General features: G+C 53.7%; 2 protein-coding genes across 2 annotated transcripts; both read right to left on the bottom strand.

Annotated features, from left to right (window-relative positions):
- Positions 1-1,979: 1,979 nt before the first annotated feature.
- Positions 1,980-8,834, bottom strand: LOC139604273 (serine/threonine-protein kinase PAK 3-like). Its single transcript, XM_071455367.1, has 13 exons — positions 8,756-8,834; positions 7,775-7,812; positions 7,209-7,335; positions 7,139-7,150; positions 6,110-6,244; positions 5,365-5,428; positions 4,685-4,733; positions 4,262-4,374; positions 3,885-4,002; positions 3,032-3,131; positions 2,554-2,750; positions 2,320-2,457; positions 1,980-2,081 (listed from the first exon to the last, which is right to left on the bottom strand). Exons 1-13 carry the CDS (start codon positions 8,832-8,834, stop codon positions 1,980-1,982), a joined length of 1,272 nt encoding a protein of 423 aa, XP_071311468.1.
- A 3,274-nt stretch (positions 8,835-12,108) lies between these two features.
- LOC139604272 (serine/threonine-protein kinase PAK 3-like) lies at positions 12,109-18,963 on the bottom strand. The gene is made up of 13 exons (XM_071455366.1): positions 18,885-18,963; positions 17,904-17,941; positions 17,338-17,464; positions 17,268-17,279; positions 16,239-16,373; positions 15,494-15,557; positions 14,814-14,862; positions 14,391-14,503; positions 14,014-14,131; positions 13,161-13,260; positions 12,683-12,879; positions 12,449-12,586; positions 12,109-12,210 (listed from the first exon to the last, which is right to left on the bottom strand). Exons 1-13 carry the CDS (start codon positions 18,961-18,963, stop codon positions 12,109-12,111), a joined length of 1,272 nt encoding a protein of 423 aa, XP_071311467.1.
- Positions 18,964-22,135: the final 3,172 nt, after the last annotated feature.

Raw genomic sequence — 22,135 nt, 5'->3', positions numbered from 1 at the left:
ATGACTGTAGATGTAGATCAAAATCCTACCAAAAACTCCGTGTCAAAACCAGCAAGAGTGAGACTTCTGTCCTTGGCAGTAGCTTCCAGGTGCTCCTGGAAATCGCCAGGCCTAGACACAAAGATGTGTATTCGGCGGAGGGAGAGAAGCCTTATGCTTAGCTCTAACTGCGACCTTTGCTAGCAGATCTTACTAGCAGCTAATAAATTCCATTAGTTCTGCTCTTAGCCAGAGCCAAGATGGGAATCAAAGTCTAGATCACAGGAGAAGATCACAGGAGCTTCAGCTTTTCCAGAGGAGGAAAACTACAAAGGCTAGTAAATTTGCGCTGGGTTGACAGGGGTTTTTTACAGATCCATAGACAAGTGATGAAGCTTAAAAGATGACAGCAGAGGAAAATCAACAGATATGCTGAAACTGAGTGAAGAGGAAGGAGACTTCAAATTAACTGAAAAGCTGCAGCGAAAGCTTCTCTACTTTTTGCAGTTGCTTCAAGTTCAAAATGACAAACTCTAGCAGCACTTCCAACTTATTGTTCTTAATTCTAGAATAAAGACCATCAAAACTGTGTACTCCTGCTTAGAGTATGAAGTAAAGCACAGGAAGGCATTAGAGAAAGAAAAATTGTGTTTAGAAGGCTGAGGCAGCCTTAGGGCTAGGAGGAATGGGGAGGCGTGGAAATCAGGCCTGTGGGCACCAGGCAGGGAGCATCCAGTCCCTGAGCGGTCCCTCACAGTGGGTATCCCTGCAGATGGAGTCCAAATGGAGCCACAGCTCGGTGGGAAAAGTGCCGGGCTGGTGAGCCGTGCTTAGCGGGGGCTCCTGCATCAAATTGCTCCCTGACAGGTGCAGTATGCTGTGTGTGTGTGTGCCCAACAGCTGGCAAGAGCAGGCTGGCCCAGATGTGGGAAAAGGCCAAGGAGGCAGCAGAGTGGCAATGGGGCTGTGCAGGAGGCCCTGGTGTTGCACACAGACGTGGGGGATCAGGCTGGCCCAGATGGTCCCGGGGGCTCTGGGCTGAAAAGGGGGGAAAAGAGAAGCCGGGAGGAAGGGCCAGCTGCCGCTATGAGAATGCCATTCCATCCCATAGGGGACATAGTGAGAGGAGGCTGGGAACAAAATGGTCATTCCTGCTGATCACCCTGACATCTTCACGACAAGAGGCCCAGAAAGGAGTGCACATCTGCCTCCTGGTGTTGTCCTGAATGGCAGCTCATTACCTGGCGTTCATTACCCGCAAGTCTGGCAGCTTCCCGCGGGCATTCCACGCTTCAGGCAAGCAAAGCTGCTTACCTCACTATGTTCTTTGGGCCTCTGAAGGGGACCGTCCACTTAGCTACAGCCTGGCAAGGAAGGGAGTCTTACAACACTCTGGATATTTTAGACTTTTATTCTCACTCGGGCTGAAACAAAGTATCCCCTCACTACTTCTCCATCTTCATCCTTCTGTCCTGCAGGTGGTCTGTTCAGGCTGACAGCTTGGAGCGCCTGCAGGCTCCAGTTCTGCTGCAGCCCAGCTTTTCCTCTCACGGCTTAATTCTTCTTATGACAATTCTTTCATTTCTACTTCAAAGATACCTCAGAGCTTCCTTAAATTAACAACACTCTATTCTAAGCTAAACAATCCTCTATTATCTAAGCTATCTACGTTGCATAGCCCTTAAATGTTGATCCCAATATATCCTAATTCTTTTGAACTTTCATCTCTTTGAGAAAGAAAAAACAACAGAGCTTTAAATTGAACCTAGCACACACCTAACCAAACCTAACCTAACCAAACCTAACCTAACCTAACCTAACCTTACCTTACCTTACCTTACCTTACCTAACCAAACACCTAAACTGAGCAAATACGAAAAAAATCATATTTCCTATCTATGGCACAGCTCCTCTTAATACGCGGGGGATGGCTGGAGCTCTGCCCAAAGATGACACATCCCCTTTTCCCTCCTCTCGGCTGGCGGGGCATAAGAGCCTCCTCAGGCGCAGGTGTCTCCTCTCCAGTCTTCCTGCACTTGCTTGGCTGAGGTGATCAGAGCAGCCAGGCTGGAGGCAGGATCGCCGGAGGTAACAAAGGGATGCTGCCCAGAGGAAAAAGAACAAAGAAAGGAACTCTTACTTTCCAGGATCCCATCCTCACGGGCTCAGGCAGGATTCCCTGGCTACCAGGAAGACACACAAAGAGCACCGAGGGCAGCATGTCCCCCTGCGCCTTCCTGTGCTGGGAACTGCCTGCGCCACGTGGCCCACACTCCTCCTCATGCCTTCATGCAGGTGTCCTCAGCTGACAGGGCTTTTTGCCCCTTTGCTTTTTCTTACCTGCAGGAGTTCCTGGGCAGACCAGCGCCTGTCCTCGTCTGCCTGCAGGCAGCAGCGGAGGAAGTCACGCAGGAGAGCCGAGTGGTGCCTGGGGTTCTGCAGTTTTGGGGGCCCGTTCCTTTCTATCAGTTCAAAAACCTACAGCACATGGATGCAAGAGGACACTGCACCTGCTCCTTTGCTAGCCACATCAGCTCTCTCCACACAGAGCCCTCTTGCTAAGCTGCACCTTACCCTGAGACGGGCTTCCCGCTCGTAAGGAGCTTCCCCTTCCACCATTTCCAGCCCCATGATGCCCAGGGACCAGATGTCCACTTTGGGGCCGTAGGCTTCTCCTCTCACCACCTCCGGTGCCATCCAGCTGGGAGTGCCGACGCTGGAGCTGCGCTTGCTGCGCTCAGGGCTGAGCTGAGCACAGAGGCCAAAGTCACCTGAGGCCAAAAACAAAGCCTGTCAAAGCCAGCTCCCACTGGCAAAGCGGCCAAAACCATTGCCCACTCCAAGCCTGACCAGGCCATGCTGAATCGAGCTGAAAAAGCAGCTGAGCTCTCCTTCCACGTGCCTGGAGCCAGGCAAAGAAGGCATCGGCCACTTCCACAACACCCTCACCATTCACGCACTGGCCAAGCGGCGCTTCTGCCCAAGTGGCAGTCACCCAAATGCAAGCGCACGGCAGGTGCTGCAAATGCTGCAGCCCAGCAGGGATACCCACCCAACTTGACAGATCCATCCATGCCCACAAGGACGTTGTTGCTTTTGATGTCTCTGTGGATGACTTGGCGGGAATGAAGGAAATGCAGTCCTTGCAGGCACTGAGAGAGAAAAAGGAGGGAGGGAAAGTTAACGTACAGGATGGGATTTCATCCCACCAGAAAGGAAAGAGCTCAACGGGATTGACGGCTTTCTCAGGGAATTGTGAGCGAGGGCGCAGCATCATGGTGCTGTCACGAAGAAGAGCTTGCTGCTTCAACACTCTTGGAAGTTTTTTTCTCGATTCCAAGCGAAGGCATCCGGGCTCCCAAAAGTTCCGCCGGCCTTGGGTAGGAAGCGCGTCACCTTTGGCTGGGAGGCGGCACGGCAAAGATTTTTGGGGAAGCCTAGTGGCAGCAGAGGAGGAAGCAGCACCTTAGAGCTGTTCCAGAATCCATCGCCATGCGGGCTGCAACGCTATCCTTTGCAGCTGAGGACGGCTCTTTGGCCTTAGCTGGAAATTCTGCCGCCTGCATGCTGCCTTCCCGTGGCAAGGAATGTAGGACAGACAGACAGGCTCCAGGCTAACATTCCCAGGCAAAGCTGAGAAGAGGAAGCAAGTGAACCCAAGCGAGTGAGGCAGCACCAGCGCCAGAGGACACACAGGATGGAAGAGTGCAAGAACAGAGCCTGAGGAGTGCGGGGACAGCGGCAGGCAGTTCACTTCCCATGCTCGCTCTTCTCCTGTGTGTGGTGACAGCAGCAGCAGCAGCAGCAAAAGAAAGGTGAGAGCAAGAAATCCCGGCTGTCCTTAACCTCCAGCTGGCAAGCAGCATCCTGGACAGGCTTGGGGAAGCACAAGCGGGATCCCTCACCTCCCGACAGACAGCGCCTATCTGTCCTTCCTCCGGGTACACTGCGCTGAGCACATCAAACAAGGTGCCGCCGTCCATGAACTCCATGGCCAGCCAGAGCTCCGCATCCACCAGGTAGCTGAAAGAAGAAAACCACGGCATGGAGAGACAGCAATGGGCACAGCCTCAGTCAGCCGAGGGCCCGAGCCAGGTTTTTGCAACTGCTCTCCAAGCTACGTGTGCCACACGAGATTCATGATCACCAGCTCCACCTCCTGCCACGCTCTGGAGACCAGCAGAGAAATCACCAGCAGCTCCCTTCTCTGCCAGTGACCAAAGGGCATCGTCTCTTCGGGCTTGCACTAGCTAAAGCTACATTGACAGGAGAATACGCCAACCTGTCTAAGTAGGTAACGATATTGGGACTCCTGTTGTCCCTCATGGCCAGGATTTCATTGGCAGCCAGCTCCTCGGACATCTCCTCCTCAAGCGACATGATCTTGATTGCCACCTGAAATGACATTGGCCACCGTTTACCTTGAGAAGACGCCCCCTGCTCGAGATCACAAGCAGCACGGAGCGAGTGCTGCTGCAATGAGGCAGCGGGCTGGGCCAAAGGGCCTTGTCACTAGACAGCAGAGCTTAGCAGAAGCACCAAAGGCCATCCCAAATGCATTCTGCCCCCTGAGCCTAGAGTGTACTTCAGAGGAACAGCCTCTGCTGCAGACATGGAGCTGCCACCCAAACCTCCAGGCAGGGCTCACAGCAGCGGGGAAAGCGCTCCAGAGCTGCAAAATGGCATGGGGCTGTTGGCACTTTACCTGTTGTCCGCTGCTGGTGTCAAGGGCTTTATAAACAGCTCCAAAGCCCCTGGAAAGACAAAAGCAGCAGAAAGAGCCCTTTATCCCTTGGCACTGAAATCAAGCCTAGGCAGCAGATCTCCCCAGGCTGCCTGCACGCCTTCCTTAGAAAACGCCTGGCTGCGGCGTCTCTTCGGCCAACAGCACGTCGGGCCGTGAGCCCTCTGCCGTGCGGGGCAGCCTGTCCAAGGGAACACTAAGGTGCAGCATGAAGACCAAGGGCCGCTGGAAATCTCCAAGGCGCACGCCCAGCCACGTCATTTCCAAACCTAAGGGGAACAGTCCTCCTTGTGCGGGTGTGCATGCATGTGTGTGTCAAAAGAGTGAGAACAATGAGAGTCAGAAGACTGTCCTTGAGAATCTGACATTTCTTGAATGGCAAGGTGCTCTTTCAGGCCAGAAAGCTGCAGGGGCAGAGGGCTTCCCAGCTCCTGCTCCTCCTTGCTGCAAGCAAGACAATGCCAGCATCAAGTTTTCTTTGATGAGGCCTTCGGATTGCTCTGCCCCAGCAGTCCAGGCAGGCGACAGGAGGTAAAGCCAGAGCCTGACCGTGATTGGAGCTTGCCTGACTTCACGCTTGATCTTGCACCAGCCAAAGACCTGGCCCACACTTTTGTAAAAGGAGCCGAGGCCACGCTTACCCTCGTCCCAGTTCTTCAAATGCCGTGTATTTGCTCATTGGCTGGCCCGGACTCACAATGCTCCCTGAAAGACAAAAGCAGCGCAGGGCGCTCACTCGCACACAGAGGCGCCGCTCCCCACACCCTCCCAAAGGCAGCCCCGCTGCCGGCAGCTCTGGGCCCTTTGCGGTCCCCTGGCTTCCAGCTGCTGAGACCAGCAAGTGGGAGGGCCATCTTCTCCACCTTTCATCAGGTGGCCTTTCCAAGAAGGCCTTGGTTTCTTTCAAGCGCAGCATCCCATGCCATAAGCCAAAATGATGAGACCTTAAGAAGAGGGCCCTAAGAGGTCACCAAGGGCCTTTGCAGCCTCTGCAGTCACAGCCACCATCACTGGCAGGTCCACTGCCAGGGCCACAAGGTGTCTGAGCCAGAGGAGGTGTAAGAACGGGAGCCCGAAAACAGCTGGGGCCAGAGAGCTCCCTGGGGCCTAGTCACTTGCTAGGTGCCAGCCTTCTGCTCAAGCAGAAACAATCTCTGCTTTTGTCTTTGGCACACAAGGCAGCCCAGGCAGAGCCAAGCCAGGCCCAGCCGCCCTCACAGGCAGCAGGAAGTCCCTGAGCGCTGCCGCGCTGCCTCAAAGCACAACAACGGCTTCTGCCGAGAGGCCTAAGCGCCTCTGAGAGCGAGGGGCAACTTCTGGCACAGCCTACACCCAGACACGCACACAACACACTGCTCTGGCAGACAAGAAATGCAGCCGACTTACTCAGTGTCTTCCGGCCCTGCTCCTGCCTCATCTCGGGCTGCTGGGCTGCGCTGCTGCAGGAAGTGCCAGCAGCGGGGGGCGAGCTGGCTGCTGCAGGCCACGCTGGTCCAGCGGCACCAGGTTGAATTGCAGAGCCTGTGTTGAGCTGGGACCAGAAAGGATTGCCCGTCAGAAGGGTGTCTGGCACACATGCTCCGCCGAGTGCAGGGCCAAAGCAAGGCCTTGGGAAGGTGCTGTCAGCCACCGCCAGGCCTCTCCAGCTGGGGCCTTTCCCATGTCCCCTTCTCAAAGGCAACTTTGGCAAAAGCCCAAAGGCTACTTGGATCCAGCCCCTCAGGGCCACCTCCATGCTCCATGTTTTCAGCTTTTCTGCAAGACACTGGCAACAAGGGATCCATGGGGCTGCCAAGATCCAGAAAGCGATCAGAGCAGTTCCCCAGAGCCTTGTTGCTTTCCTCCTCCTGTCTTTCCCTGGGCAATGAAATCAGCCCGCAGCTGGCATGCAGTGCTCTGCTCAGAAGCCCGCAGCATGGCCCTTCTCTGATCCTTCTCACGCATTGCCCCTCTCCATGGAAGCCTTTAGGGAGCGGCCCTTTGGAGACGCCTTCCTGCCCTGCCCAGACCCACGCGCCCTTCACAATGTAGGGCTGCCAAGGATTCTCCTCTGCAAAGGCTGCTCTGAGCGGCTGGAAGTGAAGCACAGCCTGAAGCTAATTAGTCCACGGAGAGGGCAGGTCCCTTCCAGGGGCCAGTGTCTGCCAGGTCCCCTGCAAGGCCGGCAACTGCGTCTTTGGGCCGCTCCGTCCGCTGACCACAGGCAGCCTGCACTGACAATGGGCACACGGGGCTGACTGCTACACTGAGAATCATTGAATGCTGCCTCCTGTCTGATGCCAGGAGACATTCTCGGGCCCTCTCGGCATCCCAGCTTAAATGCCAAACTTCAGACCCCATTGGCCAGGGCTCCCTGGCTTGCCTGAAGCAGCACTAGGTCCCGGCAGGCACACAGCCGCCAGCATCTTCAGCCACGAGCAACAAGGGCTGCTCCAAAACTGGAAGCCTGGCCCTGCACCAAAGGCAGTGCCAAGCTCACTGCCACTTACCGGCTCTGCAAGCTCAGGCTGTGCAGGGAGAGCAGCTGGAGGCTTGATGCTCTTTTGCTCCTCTTCAGCCTCTTCCTCAATGCCAGAGGCAGCCAGAGGAGCTGCTGACCCTGCTGTTGAGGCCTGCAGACAGACAGAAGTGAGACAGATGGGCAAAAGGCAATCCCTCAGGAGCTGCTTTCTGTTGAGCTGGGAAAGGACCCAGAAGAAGGGGAAATGGTAGACTTTGATACAAGTGGGACTCTGAGTCATGAAAAGCCCAGGAAGTTGGCTGAATGAGGTGCTACTCCCATCTTGCTGTGCATTTGAGCTTCCCTGCTGCCTAGAAGCAGCAAGATGCCTTGCAGCTGTCCCATTTGCCTTTCATCTCTTGAAAGGCTCTTCCCTGCAAAATCAGCAAACAGCCAGTGCTCCCTTTGCTACTGCTGATGCCACGGGGCACTTGGCCTTTCTTTCAGCCTCCCACGCTGGCACTCCACACTGGACTGCAAGAGGCCAAGCTGGCAGAATTGCCGCCCCATTGTCACACGCCAGCAACGTCCCAGCTTCCTTTGCCACTCACCAAAGGCCAGGCTTGCCTCCATCCGCGTGTCAGGTGACCTGCAGCGAGCAAGGGAAAAGGAACCAGAGGCCCTTAGAAAAGTGCCTGTGCTGGCCACTCCCGCAGCACAAGGCAGTCCCAACACAGAGCATTTCCCTTTCCCAACAGGCCTCCAGGAGCAACAGCTCTTTCCCACAGCAGCCAAGAGAACAACAAGGACGCTAGAGTAGGCTCTGTCTACATTTGGGCCTCTTTTGCCAAGAGAGAAATAGAAAGACGCTGCTGGAAATGCCCCTTGCTCTTCAACACTCTGAGCTTCCCTTGTGCCCAACAGCTCAAGCAGCATTTTCCTCTTCTCTTTCCTGCATTTTAGATGGAGATTCTTTTAAATGGCATGCCCTAATTCCCATGCCTTGGCTGAAGATGGTAGCCCAGCAGAGCTTCCCCAAAGGGCCCCTTCCCTGTGGCAGCTCCCTGCTGAAGCAGCCCAGGAACAGCTGCTGGGCTCAGCAGCAAACCCTCCCTGCACTGGACTTTGTGCTGCATCGCCAAGGCAATCGCAGTCTTGGCACACCATCAAGGGGTCAAGTCACGCAGCCAAGGCCTCTAAGGGGCAGAATTGGGAGCAAAAGGCGCTTTCCTTCGCTCCTGGAGAGAGCCACTGAGTTGCTAGCAGTACTTCTGAGCATCTCCCCTCCGAGTCTGCAATCAGCAGCTTGTCTTGCTTGAAGCAGCAAGCGCAGGAAATGACAGACTCCAGTGCCGCGCACTCTCTCGGGGAGGGAAGGCAACCGCTGCAGGTTGCAGGGCAAATACTCTGCACCCGCCCCCCAGTACACAGATGCCCCCTTTTTAGCTGATGCTGCTGGCAGGACATTGACCAAAGCGGTGGCATCTTCATGGCCATTTTGTTCCCAAATAAACTCGGTCACTGCTGTGGCATGAAGAGCAGAGTCAAGCAAAAGCCGGGTGATGCCAGCCCCAGGAGAAACCTTTACTTACGAGTCAGCTGGGTCAGGTAGTAGCCAGAATAGACAACAGAAAAGACCGTGCAAACCGCGGCACAGACCTGCCCGATCATTTTGGCAGCGCTGTGCGGGTTTGCACACTGAATGCCAGCCAAGGCAAAGCCCAGACTCCTCTCGGGGTGCAGGCCGTCTGCTGAGAACTCCTTGAGCACAAGGATCCTCCTGCAGGGAGCCAGCGGAAGAGACGCTCTGGACAAGCAGGCCTTGCGTGCCCCGGGGCAACGCTGTGCTGACAGCACTGTGACGTGGCACCGCTCCCCTGACCTCACAATAGCAGCTGTTCTATGGCTTCCTTGTGCCCAGCAAGGCAACCTTCTGTACAGCTGATGCGAAAGAAAAGCCTGGGAAGTTCTCCTCACTCATAAAGCAGCAGAAAATGTCCTCCCAGTCCATAAGGCAGTGCTCAAGGCATCCCAGGGGAACTCAGAAAATGGGCCAACCCAAGCGGCATCCAAGGAATCCAAGCAAACGCGCCTTTTGGTCCCAAAAGCTTTGACTGAAAGCAAAAGTCTGCTTCTTCTAGGTGGCATGCTAGCTGGTTCTGAAAAGTCTCACTTCTTCAATGCCATTTAGGGGGGAAAAGAAGCAAAGATAATAAATTTCCAGGAGTATTTTAGGCTGCAGTCACTTCTCAAGCACGTGGGTGCGTGCTGGCCTATGGAGGGGCTTGACAGCTGGCCTGCAAGCAAAGCTGAGTTCATAGAAGACACCCCAATTGATGGGTTTTCAGTGTATCCATAGCAAGGAAGAAGACAAGGCCGTCAGCATGGAAACCGATTAGAAAAGAGAGATGAAATTTTCGTAAGCTAGACTAGTGCCTAAGTAGATGTGTATACTTGCCTTATAAATGTCTGTAAAACTTTTGCCAATTCTATTGACGTTAATTGCTTTGCACCAATGGATATAAGAAGTTATGGTGGTGTAGTCAGTGACTTAAGATCACGCTTGGTTAAGAGTGTATAAGCTGGAGAACAGGCAGAATAAAGAAAACTTTTTTCTTCTTGGACCCTGATCACGTGTGTATGCCACGTCCGGCCTAATGGTGACAGTTGCCCATCTCTGGGTCAAGAGACAAGTATTGTCTGACAGGTAGCTTGTCAACAAACTGAGAAAGAATTGAGTACCTGGGCATGCAGATTTCTGAAGGGAGGAAAGAAAAGTGTTGACAAGAATAAGCCTGACTTTTAAACGCCTGAAAGAGTCAAAAATAACACGTTGTGGGATATTGTACCAGATGTTCCACAGAGTTAAAACCAACCACAACTCATTAGTATCTGGACTTCCTTGCCCACTATGCTTAGAAATGTTGCTTGAAGGCACTTTGTATCTAAAAATCCAGTTCCTGTAGATGACTGTAGATGTAGATCAAAATCCTACCAAAAACTCCGTGTCAAAACCAGCAAGAGTGAGACTTCTGTCCTTGGCAGTAGCTTCCAGGTGCTCCTGGAAATCGCCAGGCCTAGACACAAAGATGTGTATTCGGCGGAGGGAGAGAAGCCTTATGCTTAGCTCTAACTGCGACCTTTGCTAGCAGATCTTACTAGCAGCTAATAAATTCCATTAGTTCTGCTCTTAGCCAGAGCCAAGATGGGAATCAAAGTCTAGATCACAGGAGAAGATCACAGGAGCTTCAGCTTTTCCAGAGGAGGAAAACTACAAAGGCTAGTAAATTTGCGCTGGGTTGACAGGGGTTTTTTACAGATCCATAGACAAGTGATGAAGCTTAAAAGATGACAGCAGAGGAAAATCAACAGATATGCTGAAACTGAGTGAAGAGGAAGGAGACTTCAAATTAACTGAAAAGCTGCAGCGAAAGCTTCTCTACTTTTTGCAGTTGCTTCAAGTTCAAAATGACAAACTCTAGCAGCACTTCCAACTTATTGTTCTTAATTCTAGAATAAAGACAATCAAAACTGTGTACTCCTGCTTAGAGTATGAAGTAAAGCACAGGAAGGCATTAGAGAAAGAAAAATTGTGTTTAGAAGGCTGAGGCAGCCTTAGGGCTAGGAGGAATGGGGAGGCGTGGAAATCAGGCCTGTGGGCACCAGGCAGGGAGCATCCAGTCCCTGAGCGGTCCCTCACAGTGGGTATCCCTGCAGATGGAGTCCAAATGGAGCCACAGCTCGGTGGGAAAAGTGCCGGGCTGGTGAGCCGTGCTTAGCGGGGGCTCCTGCATCAAATTGCTCCCTGACAGGTGCAGTATGCTGTGTGTGTGTGTGCCCAACAGCTGGCAAGAGCAGGCTGGCCCAGATGTGGGAAAAGGCCAAGGAGGCAGCAGAGTGGCAATGGGGCTGTGCAGGAGGCCCTGGTGTTGCACACAGACGTGGGGGATCAGGCTGGCCCAGATGGTCCCGGGGGCTCTGGGCTGAAAAGGGGGGAAAAGAGAAGCCGGGAGGAAGGGCCAGCTGCCGCTATGAGAATGCCATTCCATCCCATAGGGGACATAGTGAGAGGAGGCTGGGAACAAAATGGTCATTCCTGCTGATCACCCTGACATCTTCACGACAAGAGGCCCAGAAAGGAGTGCACATCTGCCTCCTGGTGTTGTCCTGAATGGCAGCTCATTACCTGGCGTTCATTACCCGCAAGTCTGGCAGCTTCCCGCGGGCATTCCACGCTTCAGGCAAGCAAAGCTGCTTACCTCACTATGTTCTTTGGGCCTCTGAAGGGGACCGTCCACTTAGCTACAGCCTGGCAAGGAAGGGAGTCTTACAACACTCTGGATATTTTAGACTTTTATTCTCACTCGGGCTGAAACAAAGTATCCCCTCACTACTTCTCCATCTTCATCCTTCTGTCCTGCAGGTGGTCTGTTCAGGCTGACAGCTTGGAGCGCCTGCAGGCTCCAGTTCTGCTGCAGCCCAGCTTTTCCTCTCACGGCTTAATTCTTCTTATGACAATTCTTTCATTTCTACTTCAAAGATACCTCAGAGCTTCCTTAAATTAACAACACTCTATTCTAAGCTAAACAATCCTCTATTATCTAAGCTATCTACGTTGCATAGCCCTTAAATGTTGATCCCAATATATCCTAATTCTTTTGAACTTTCATCTCTTTGAGAAAGAAAAAACAACAGAGCTTTAAATTGAACCTAGCACACACCTAACCAAACCTAACCTAACCAAACCTAACCTAACCTAACCTAACCTTACCTTACCTTACCTTACCTTACCTAACCAAACACCTAAACTGAGCAAATACGAAAAAAATCATATTTCCTATCTATGGCACAGCTCCTCTTAATACGCGGGGGATGGCTGGAGCTCTGCCCAAAGATGACACATCCCCTTTTCCCTCCTCTCGGCTGGCGGGGCATAAGAGCCTCCTCAGGCGCAGGTGTCTCCTCTCCAGTCTTCCTGCACTTGCTTGGCTGAGGTGATCAGAGCAGCCAGGCTGGAGGCAGGATCGCCGGAGGTAACAAAGGGATGCTGCCCAGAGGAAAAAGAACAAAGAAAGGAACTCTTACTTTCCAGGATCCCATCCTCACGGGCTCAGGCAGGATTCCCTGGCTACCAGGAAGACACACAAAGAGCACCGAGGGCAGCATGTCCCCCTGCGCCTTCCTGTGCTGGGAACTGCCTGCGCCACGTGGCCCACACTCCTCCTCATGCCTTCATGCAGGTGTCCTCAGCTGACAGGGCTTTTTGCCCCTTTGCTTTTTCTTACCTGCAGGAGTTCCTGGGCAGACCAGCGCCTGTCCTCGTCTGCCTGCAGGCAGCAGCGGAGGAAGTCACGCAGGAGAGCCGAGTGGTGCCTGGGGTTCTGCAGTTTTGGGGGCCCGTTCCTTTCTATCAGTTCAAAAACCTACAGCACATGGATGCAAGAGGACACTGCACCTGCTCCTTTGCTAGCCACATCAGCTCTCTCCACACAGAGCCCTCTTGCTAAGCTGCACCTTACCCTGAGACGGGCTTCCCGCTCGTAAGGAGCTTCCCCTTCCACCATTTCCAGCCCCATGATGCCCAGGGACCAGATGTCCACTTTGGGGCCGTAGGCTTCTCCTCTCACCACCTCCGGTGCCATCCAGCTGGGAGTGCCGACGCTGGAGCTGCGCTTGCTGCGCTCAGGGCTGAGCTGAGCACAGAGGCCAAAGTCACCTGAGGCCAAAAACAAAGCCTGTCAAAGCCAGCTCCCACTGGCAAAGCGGCCAAAACCATTGCCCACTCCAAGCCTGACCAGGCCATGCTGAATCGAGCTGAAAAAGCAGCTGAGCTCTCCTTCCACGTGCCTGGAGCCAGGCAAAGAAGGCATCGGCCACTTCCACAACACCCTCACCATTCACGCACTGGCCAAGCGGCGCTTCTGCCCAAGTGGCAGTCACCGAAATGCAAGCGCACGGCAGGTGCTGCAAATGCTGCAGCCCAGCAGGGATACCCACCCAACTTGACAGATCCATCCATGCCCACAAGGACGTTGTTGCTTTTGATGTCTCTGTGGATGACTTGGCGGGAATGAAGGAAATGCAGTCCTTGCAGGCACTGAGAGAGAAAAAGGAGGGAGGGAAAGTTAACGTACAGGATGGGATTTCATCCCACCAGAAAGGAAAGAGCTCAACGGGATTGACGGCTTTCTCAGGGAATTGTGAGCGAGGGCGCAGCATCATGGTGCTGTCACGAAGAAGAGCTTGCTGCTTCAACACTCTTGGAAGTTTTTTTCTCGATTCCAAGCGAAGGCATCCGGGCTCCCAAAAGTTCCGCCGGCCTTGGGTAGGAAGCGCGTCACCTTTGGCTGGGAGGCGGCACGGCAAAGATTTTTGGGGAAGCCTAGTGGCAGCAGAGGAGGAAGCAGCACCTTAGAGCTGTTCCAGAATCCATCGCCATGCGGGCTGCAACGCTATCCTTTGCAGCTGAGGACGGCTCTTTGGCCTTAGCTGGAAATTCTGCCGCCTGCATGCTGCCTTCCCGTGGCAAGGAATGTAGGACAGACAGACAGGCTCCAGGCTAACATTCCCAGGCAAAGCTGAGAAGAGGAAGCAAGTGAACCCAAGCGAGTGAGGCAGCACCAGCGCCAGAGGACACACAGGATGGAAGAGTGCAAGAACAGAGCCTGAGGAGTGCGGGGACAGCGGCAGGCAGTTCACTTCCCATGCTCGCTCTTCTCCTGTGTGTGGTGACAGCAGCAGCAGCAGCAGCAAAAGAAAGGTGAGAGCAAGAAATCCCGGCTGTCCTTAACCTCCAGCTGGCAAGCAGCATCCTGGACAGGCTTGGGGAAGCACAAGCGGGATCCCTCACCTCCCGACAGACAGCGCCTATCTGTCCTTCCTCCGGGTACACTGCGCTGAGCACATCAAACAAGGTGCCGCCGTCCATGAACTCCATGGCCAGCCAGAGCTCCGCATCCACCAGGTAGCTGAAAGAAGAAAACCACGGCATGGAGAGACAGCAATGGGCACAGCCTCAGTCAGCCGAGGGCCCGAGCCAGGTTTTTGCAACTGCTCTCCAAGCTACGTGTGCCACACGAGATTCATGATCACCAGCTCCACCTCCTGCCACGCTCTGGAGACCAGCAGAGAAATCACCAGCAGCTCCCTTCTCTGCCAGTGACCAAAGGGCATCGTCTCTTCGGGCTTGCACTAGCTAAAGCTACATTGACAGGAGAATACGCCAACCTGTCTAAGTAGGTAACGATATTGGGACTCCTGTTGTCCCTCATGGCCAGGATTTCATTGGCAGCCAGCTCCTCGGACATCTCCTCCTCAAGCGACATGATCTTGATTGCCACCTGAAATGACATTGGCCACCGTTTACCTTGAGAAGACGCCCCCTGCTCGAGATCACAAGCAGCACGGAGCGAGTGCTGCTGCAATGAGGCAGCGGGCTGGGCCAAAGGGCCTTGTCACTAGACAGCAGAGCTTAGCAGAAGCACCAAAGGCCATCCCAAATGCATTCTGCCCCCTGAGCCTAGAGTGTACTTCAGAGGAACAGCCTCTGCTGCAGACATGGAGCTGCCACCCAAACCTCCAGGCAGGGCTCACAGCAGCGGGGAAAGCGCTCCAGAGCTGCAAAATGGCATGGGGCTGTTGGCACTTTACCTGTTGTCCGCTGCTGGTGTCAAGGGCTTTATAAACAGCTCCAAAGCCCCTGGAAAGACAAAAGCAGCAGAAAGAGCCCTTTATCCCTTGGCCCTGAAATCAAGCCTAGGCAGCAGATCTCCCCAGGCTGCCTGCACGCCTTCCTTAGAAAACGCCTGGCTGCGGCGTCTCTTCGGCCAACAGCACGTCGGGCCGTGAGCCCTCTGCCGTGCGGGGCAGCCTGTCCAAGGGAACACTAAGGTGCAGCATGAAGACCAAGGGCCGCTGGAAATCTCCAAGGCGCACGCCCAGCCACGTCATTTCCAAACCTAAGGGGAACAGTCCTCCTTGTGCGGGTGTGCATGCATGTGTGTGTCAAAAGAGTGAGAACAATGAGAGTCAGAAGACTGTCCTTGAGAATCTGACATTTCTTGAATGGCAAGGTGCTCTTTCAGGCCAGAAAGCTGCAGGGGCAGAGGGCTTCCCAGCTCCTGCTCCTCCTTGCTGCAAGCAAGACAATGCCAGCATCAAGTTTTCTTTGATGAGGCCTTCGGATTGCTCTGCCCCAGCAGTCCAGGCAGGCGACAGGAGGTAAAGCCAGAGCCTGACCGTGATTGGAGCTTGCCTGACTTCACGCTTGATCTTGCACCAGCCAAAGACCTGGCCCACACTTTTGTAAAAGGAGCCGAGGCCACGCTTACCCTCGTCCCAGTTCTTCAAATGCCGTGTATTTGCTCATTGGCTGGCCCGGACTCACAATGCTCCCTGAAAGACAAAAGCAGCGCAGGGCGCTCACTCGCACACAGAGGCGCCGCTCCCCACACCCTCCCAAAGGCAGCCCCGCTGCCGGCAGCTCTGGGCCCTTTGCGGTCCCCTGGCTTCCAGCTGCTGAGACCAGCAAGTGGGAGGGCCATCTTCTCCACCTTTCATCAGGTGGCCTTTCCAAGAAGGCCTTGGTTTCTTTCAAGCGCAGCATCCCATGCCATAAGCCAAAATGATGAGACCTTAAGAAGAGGGCCCTAAGAGGTCACCAAGGGCCTTTGCAGCCTCTGCAGTCACAGCCACCATCACTGGCAGGTCCACTGCCAGGGCCACAAGGTGTCTGAGCCAGAGGAGGTGTAAGAACGGGAGCCCGAAAACAGCTGGGGCCAGAGAGCTCCCTGGGGCCTAGTCACTTGCTAGGTGCCAGCCTTCTGCTCAAGCAGAAACAATCTCTGCTTTTGTCTTTGGCACACAAGGCAGCCCAGGCAGAGCCAAGCCAGGCCCAGCCGCCCTCACAGGCAGCAGGAAGTCCCTGAGCGCTGCCGCGCTGCCTCAAAGCACAACAACGGCTTCTGCCGAGAGGCCTAAGCGCCTCTGAGAGCGAGGGGCAACTTCTGGCACAGCCTACACCCAGACACGCACACAACACACTGCTCTGGCAGACAAGAAATGCAGCCGACTTACTCAGTGTCTTCCGGCCCTGCTCCTGCCTCATCTCGGGCTGCTGGGCTGCGCTGCTGCAGGAAGTGCCAGCAGCGGGGGGCGAGCTGGCTGCTGCAGGCCACGCTGGTCCAGCGGCACCAGGTTGAATTGCAGAGCCTGTGTTGAGCTGGGACCAGAAAGGATTGCCCGTCAGAAGGGTGTCTGGCACACATGCTCCGCCGAGTGCAGGGCCAAAGCAAGGTCTTGGGAAGGTGCTGTCAGCCACCGCCAGGCCTCTCCAGCTGGGGCCTTTCCCATGTCCCCTTCTCAAAGGCAACTTTGGCAAAAGCCCAAAGGCTACTTGGATCCAGCCCCTCAGGGCCACCTCCATGCTCCATGTTTTCAGCTTTTCTGCAAGACACTGGCAACAAGGGATCCATGGGGCTGCCAAGATCCAGAAAGCGATCAGAGCAGTTCCCCAGAGCCTTGTTGCTTTCCTCCTCCTGTCTTTCCCTGGGCAATGAAATCAGCCCGCAGCTGGCATGCAGTGCTCTGCTCAGAAGCCCGCAGCATGGCCCTTCTCTGATCCTTCTCACGCATTGCCCCTCTCCATGGAAGCCTTTAGGGAGCGGCCCTTTGGAGACGCCTTCCTGCCCTGCCCAGACCCACGCGCCCTTCACAATGTAGGGCTGCCAAGGATTCTCCTCTGCAAAGGCTGCTCTGAGCGGCTGGAAGTGAAGCACAGCCTGAAGCTAATTAGTCCATGGAGAGGGCAGGTCCCTTCCAGGGGCCAGTGTCTGCCAGGTCCCCTGCAAGGCCGGCAACTGCGTCTTTGGGCCGCTCCGTCCGCTGACCACAGGCAGCCTGCACTGACAATGGGCACACGGGGCTGACTGCTACACTGAGAATCATTGAATGCTGCCTCCTGTCTGATGCCAGGAGACATTCTCGGGCCCTCTCGGCATCCCAGCTTAAATGCCAAACTTCAGACCCCATTGGCCAGGGCTCCCTGGCTTGCCTGAAGCAGCACTAGGTCCCGGCAGGCACACAGCCGCCAGTATCTTCAGCCACGAGCAACAAGGGCTGCTCCAAAACTGGAAGCCTGGCCCTGCACCAAAGGCAGTGCCAAGCTCACTGCCACTTACCGGCTCTGCAAGCTCAGGCTGTGCAGGGAGAGCAGCTGGAGGCTTGATGCTCTTTTGCTCCTCTTCAGCCTCTTCCTCAATGCCAGAGGCAGCCAGAGGAGCTGCTGACCCTGCTGTTGAGGCCTGCAGACAGACAGAAGTGAGAGAGATGGGCAAAAGGCAATCCCTCAGGAGCTGCTTTCTGTTGAGCTGGGAAAGGACCCAGAAGAAGGGGAAATGGTAGACTTTGATACAAGTGGGACTCTGAGTCATGAAAAGCCCAGGAAGTTGGCTGAATGAGGTGCTACTCCCATCTTGCTGTGCATTTGAGCTTCCCTGCTGCCTAGAAGCAGCAAGATGCCTTGCAGCTGTCCCATTTGCCTTTCATCTCTTGAAAGGCTCTTCCCTGCAAAATCAGCAAACAGCCAGTGCTCCCTTTGCTACTGCTGATGCCACGGGGCACTTGGCCTTTCTTTCAGCCTCCCACGCTGGCACTCCACACTGGACTGCAAGAGGCCAAGCTGGCAGAATTGCCGCCCCATTGTCACACGCCAGCAACGTCCCAGCTTCCTTTGCCACTCACCAAAGGCCAGGCTTGCCTCCATCCGCGTGTCAGGTGACCTGCAGCGAGCAAGGGAAAAGGAACCAGAGGCCCTTAGAAAAGTGCCTGTGCTGGCCACTCCCGCAGCACAAGGCAGTCCCAACACAGAGCATTTCCCTTTCCCAACAGGCCTCCAGGAGCAACAGCTCTTTCCCACAGCAGCCAAGAGAACAACAAGGACGCTAGAGTAGGCTCTGTCTACATTTGGGCCTCTTTTGCCAAGAGAGAAATAGAAAGACGCTGCTGGAAATGCCCCTTGCTCTTCAACACTCTGAGCTTCCCTTGTGCCCAACAGCTCAAGCAGCATTTTCCTCTTCTCTTTCCTGCATTTTAGATGGAGATTCTTTTAAATGGCATGCCCTAATTCCCATGCCTTGGCTGAAGATGGTAGCCCAGCAGAGCTTCCCCAAAGGGCCCCTTCCCTGTGGCAGCTCCCTGCTGAAGCAGCCCAGGAACAGCTGCTGGGCTCAGCAGCAAACCCTCCCTGCACTGGACTTTGTGCTGCATCGCCAAGGCAATCGCAGTCTTGGCACACCATCAAGGGGTCAAGTCACGCAGCCAAGGCCTCTAAGGGGCAGAATTGGGAGCAAAAGGCGCTTTCCTTCGCTCCTGGAGAGAGCCACTGAGTTGCTAGCAGTACTTCTGAGCATCCCCCCTCCGAGTCTGCAATCAGCAGCTTGTCTTGCTTGAAGCAGCAAGCGCAGGAAATGACAGACTCCAGTGCCGCGCACTCTCTCGGGGAGGGAAGGCAACCGCTGCAGGTTGCAGGGCAAATACTCTGCACCCGCCCCCCAGTACACAGATGCCCCCTTTTTAGCTGATGCTGCTGGCAGGACATTGACCAAAGCGGTGGCATCTTCATGGCCATTTTGTTCCCAAATAAACTCGGTCACTGCTGTGGCATGAAGAGCAGAGTCAAGCAAAAGCCGGGTGATGCCAGCCCCAGGAGAAACCTTTACTTACGAGTCAGCTGGGTCAGGTAGTAGCCAGAATAGACAACAGAAAAGACCGTGCAAACCGCGGCACAGACCTGCCCGATCATTTTGGCAGCGCTGTGCGGGTTTGCACACTGAATGCCAGCCAAGGCAAAGCCCAGACTCCTCTCGGGGTGCAGGCCGTCTGCTGAGAACTCCTTGAGCACAAGGATCCTCCTGCAGGGAGCCAGCGGAAGAGACGCTCTGGACAAGCAGGCCTTGCGTGCCCCGGGGCAACGCTGTGCTGACAGCACTGTGACGTGGCACCGCTCCCCTGACCTCACAATAGCAGCTGTTCTATGGCTTCCTTGTGCCCAGCAAGGCAACCTTCTGTACAGCTGATGCGAAAGAAAAGCCTGGGAAGTTCTCCTCACTCATAAAGCAGCAGAAAATGTCCTCCCAGTCCATAAGGCAGTGCTCAAGGCATCCCAGGGGAACTCAGAAAATGGGCCAACCCAAGCGGCATCCAAGGAATCCAAGCAAACGCGCCTTTTGGTCCCAAAAGCTTTGACTGAAAGCAAAAGTCTGCTTCTTCTAGGTGGCATGCTAGCTGGTTCTGAAAAGTCTCACTTCTTCAATGCCATTTAGGGGGGAAAAGAAGCAAAGATAATAAATTTCCAGGAGTATTTTAGGCTGCAGTCACTTCTCAAGCACGTGGGTGCGTGCTGGCCTATGGAGGGGCTTGACAGCTGGCCTGCAAGCAAAGCTGAGTTCATAGAAGACACCCCAATTGATGGGTTTTCAGTGTATCCATAGCAAGGAAGAAGACAAGGCCGTCAGCATGGAAACCGATTAGAAAAGAGAGATGAAATTTTCGTAAGCTAGACTAGTGCCTAAGTAGATGTGTATACTTGCCTTATAAATGTCTGTAAAACTTTTGCCAATTCTATTGACGTTAATTGCTTTGCACCAATGGATATAAGAAGTTATGGTGGTGTAGTCAGTGACTTAAGATCACGCTTGGTTAAGAGTGTATAAGCTGGAGAACAGGCAGAATAAAGAAAACTTTTTTCTTCTTGGACCCTGATCACGTGTGTATGCCACGTCCGGCCTAATGGTGACAGTTGCCCATCTCTGGGTCAAGAGACAAGTATTGTCTGACAGGTAGCTTGTCAACAAACTGAGAAAGAATTGAGTACCTGGGCATGCAGATTTCTGAAGGGAGGAAAGAAAAGTGTTGACAAGAATAAGCCTGACTTTTAAACGCCTGAAAGAGTCAAAAATAACACGTTGTGGGATATTGTACCAGATGTTCCACAGAGTTAAAACCAACCACAACTCATTAGTATCTGGACTTCCTTGCCCACTATGCTTAGAAATGTTGCTTGAAGGCACTTTGTATCTAAAAATCCAGTTCCTGTAGATGACTGTAGATGTAGATCAAAATCCTACCAAAAACTCCGTGTCAAAACCAGCAAGAGTGAGACTTCTGTCCTTGGCAGTAGCTTCCAGGTGCTCCTGGAAATCGCCAGGCCTAGACACAAAGATGTGTATTCGGCGGAGGGAGAGAAGCCTTATGCTTAGCTCTAACTGCGACCTTTGCTAGCAGATCTTACTAGCAGCTAATAAATTCCATTAGTTCTGCTCTTAGCCAGAGCCAAGATGGGAATCAAAGTCTAGATCACAGGAGAAGATCACAGGAGCTTCAGCTTTTCCAGAGGAGGAAAACTACAAAGGCTAGTAAATTTGCGCTGGGTTGACAGGGGTTTTTTACAGATCCATAGACAAGTGATGAAGCTTAAAAGATGACAGCAGAGGAAAATCAACAGATATGCTGAAACTGAGTGAAGAGGAAGGAGACTTCAAATTAACTGAAAAGCTGCAGCGAAAGCTTCTCTACTTTTTGCAGTTGCTTCAAGTTCAAAATGACAAACTCTAGCAGCACTTCCAACTTATTGTTCTTAATTCTAGAATAAAGACCATCAAAACTGTGTACTCCTGCTTAGAGTATGAAGTAAAGCACAGGAAGGCATTAGAGAAAGAAAAATTGTGTTTAGAAGGCTGAGGCAGCCTTAGGGCTAGGAGGAATGGGGAGGCGTGGAAATCAGGCCTGTGGGCACCAGGCAGGGAGCATCCAGTCCCTGAGCGGTCCCTCACAGTGGGTATCCCTGCAGATGGAGTCCAAATGGAGCCACAGCTCGGTGGGAAAAGTGCCGGGCTGGTGAGCCGTGCTTAGCGGGGGCTCCTGCATCAAATTGCTCCCTGACAGGTGCAGTATGCTGTGTGTGTGTGTGCCCAACAGCTGGCAAGAGCAGGCTGGCCCAGATGTGGGAAAAGGCCAAGGAGGCAGCAGAGTGGCAATGGGGCTGTGCAGGAGGCCCTGGTGTTGCACACAGACGTGGGGGATCAGGCTGGCCCAGATGGTCCCGGGGGCTCTGGGCTGAAAAGGGGGGAAAAGAGAAGCCGGGAGGAAGGGCCAGCTGCCGCTATGAGAATGCCATTCCATCCCATAGGGGACATAGTGAGAGGAGGCTGGGAACAAAATGGTCATTCCTGCTGATCACCCTGACATCTTCACGACAAGAGGCCCAGAAAGGAGTGCACATCTGCCTCCTGGTGTTGTCCTGAATGGCAGCTCATTACCTGGCGTTCATTACCCGCAAGTCTGGCAGCTTCCCGCGGGCATTCCACGCTTCAGGCAAGCAAAGCTGCTTACCTCACTATGTTCTTTGGGCCTCTGAAGGGGACCGTCCACTTAGCTACAGCCTGGCAAGGAAGGGAGTCTTACAACACTCTGGATATTTTAGACTTTTATTCTCACTCGGGCTGAAACAAAGTATCCCCTCACTACTTCTCCATCTTCATCCTTCTGTCCTGCAGGTGGTCTGTTCAGGCTGACAGCTTGGAGCGCCTGCAGGCTCCAGTTCTGCTGCAGCCCAGCTTTTCCTCTCACGGCTTAATTCTTCTTATGACAATTCTTTCATTTCTACTTCAAAGATACCTCAGAGCTTCCTTAAATTAACAACACTCTATTCTAAGCTAAACAATCCTCTATTATCTAAGCTATCTACGTTGCATAGCCCTTAAATGTTGATCCCAATATATCCTAATTCTTTTGAACTTTCATCTCTTTGAGAAAGAAAAAACAACAGAGCTTTAAATTGAACCTAGCACACACCTAACCAAACCTAACCTAACCAAACCTAACCTAACCTAACCTAACCTTACCTTACCTTACCTTACCTTACCTAACCAAACACCTAAACTGAGCAAATACGAAAAAAATCATATTTCCTATCT

This window comes from Agelaius tricolor, unplaced genomic scaffold (assembly GCF_023055355.1).
Source record: "Agelaius tricolor isolate 1412-34295 unplaced genomic scaffold, bAgeTri1.0.p SCAF_48, whole genome shotgun sequence".
Lineage (NCBI taxonomy): Eukaryota > Metazoa > Chordata > Aves > Passeriformes > Icteridae > Agelaius > Agelaius tricolor.
This window is presented reverse-complemented; position numbering and strand designations above follow the sequence as displayed.

What these genes read in the sequence shown, in the direction of transcription:
- LOC139604273 (XM_071455367.1), bottom strand. Translation starts at nt 8,834, where the DNA reads ATGATCGGGCAGGTCTGTGCCGCGGTTTGCACGGTCTTTTCTGTTGTC. An exon ending in ATCGTTACCTACTTAGACAG is followed by an intron (nt 4,003 to 4,261) that starts GTTGGCGTATTC and finishes TTCTTCTTTCAG; the next exon opens with CTACCTGGTGGATGCGGAGC. An exon ending in TAGGCGCTGTCTGTCGGGAG is followed by an intron (nt 3,132 to 3,884) that starts GTGAGGGATCCC and finishes TTTCTCTCTCAG; the next exon opens with TGCCTGCAAGGACTGCATTT.
- LOC139604272 (XM_071455366.1), bottom strand. Translation starts at nt 18,963, where the DNA reads ATGATCGGGCAGGTCTGTGCCGCGGTTTGCACGGTCTTTTCTGTTGTC. An exon ending in GGAGGCAAGCCTGGCCTTTG is followed by an intron (nt 17,465 to 17,903) that starts GTGAGTGGCAAA and finishes GTCTGTCTGCAG; the next exon opens with GCCTCAACAGCAGGGTCAGC. An exon ending in CTGCCCAGGAACTCCTGCAG is followed by an intron (nt 12,211 to 12,448) that starts GTAAGAAAAAGC and finishes TCCTCTGGGCAG; the next exon opens with CATCCCTTTGTTACCTCCGG.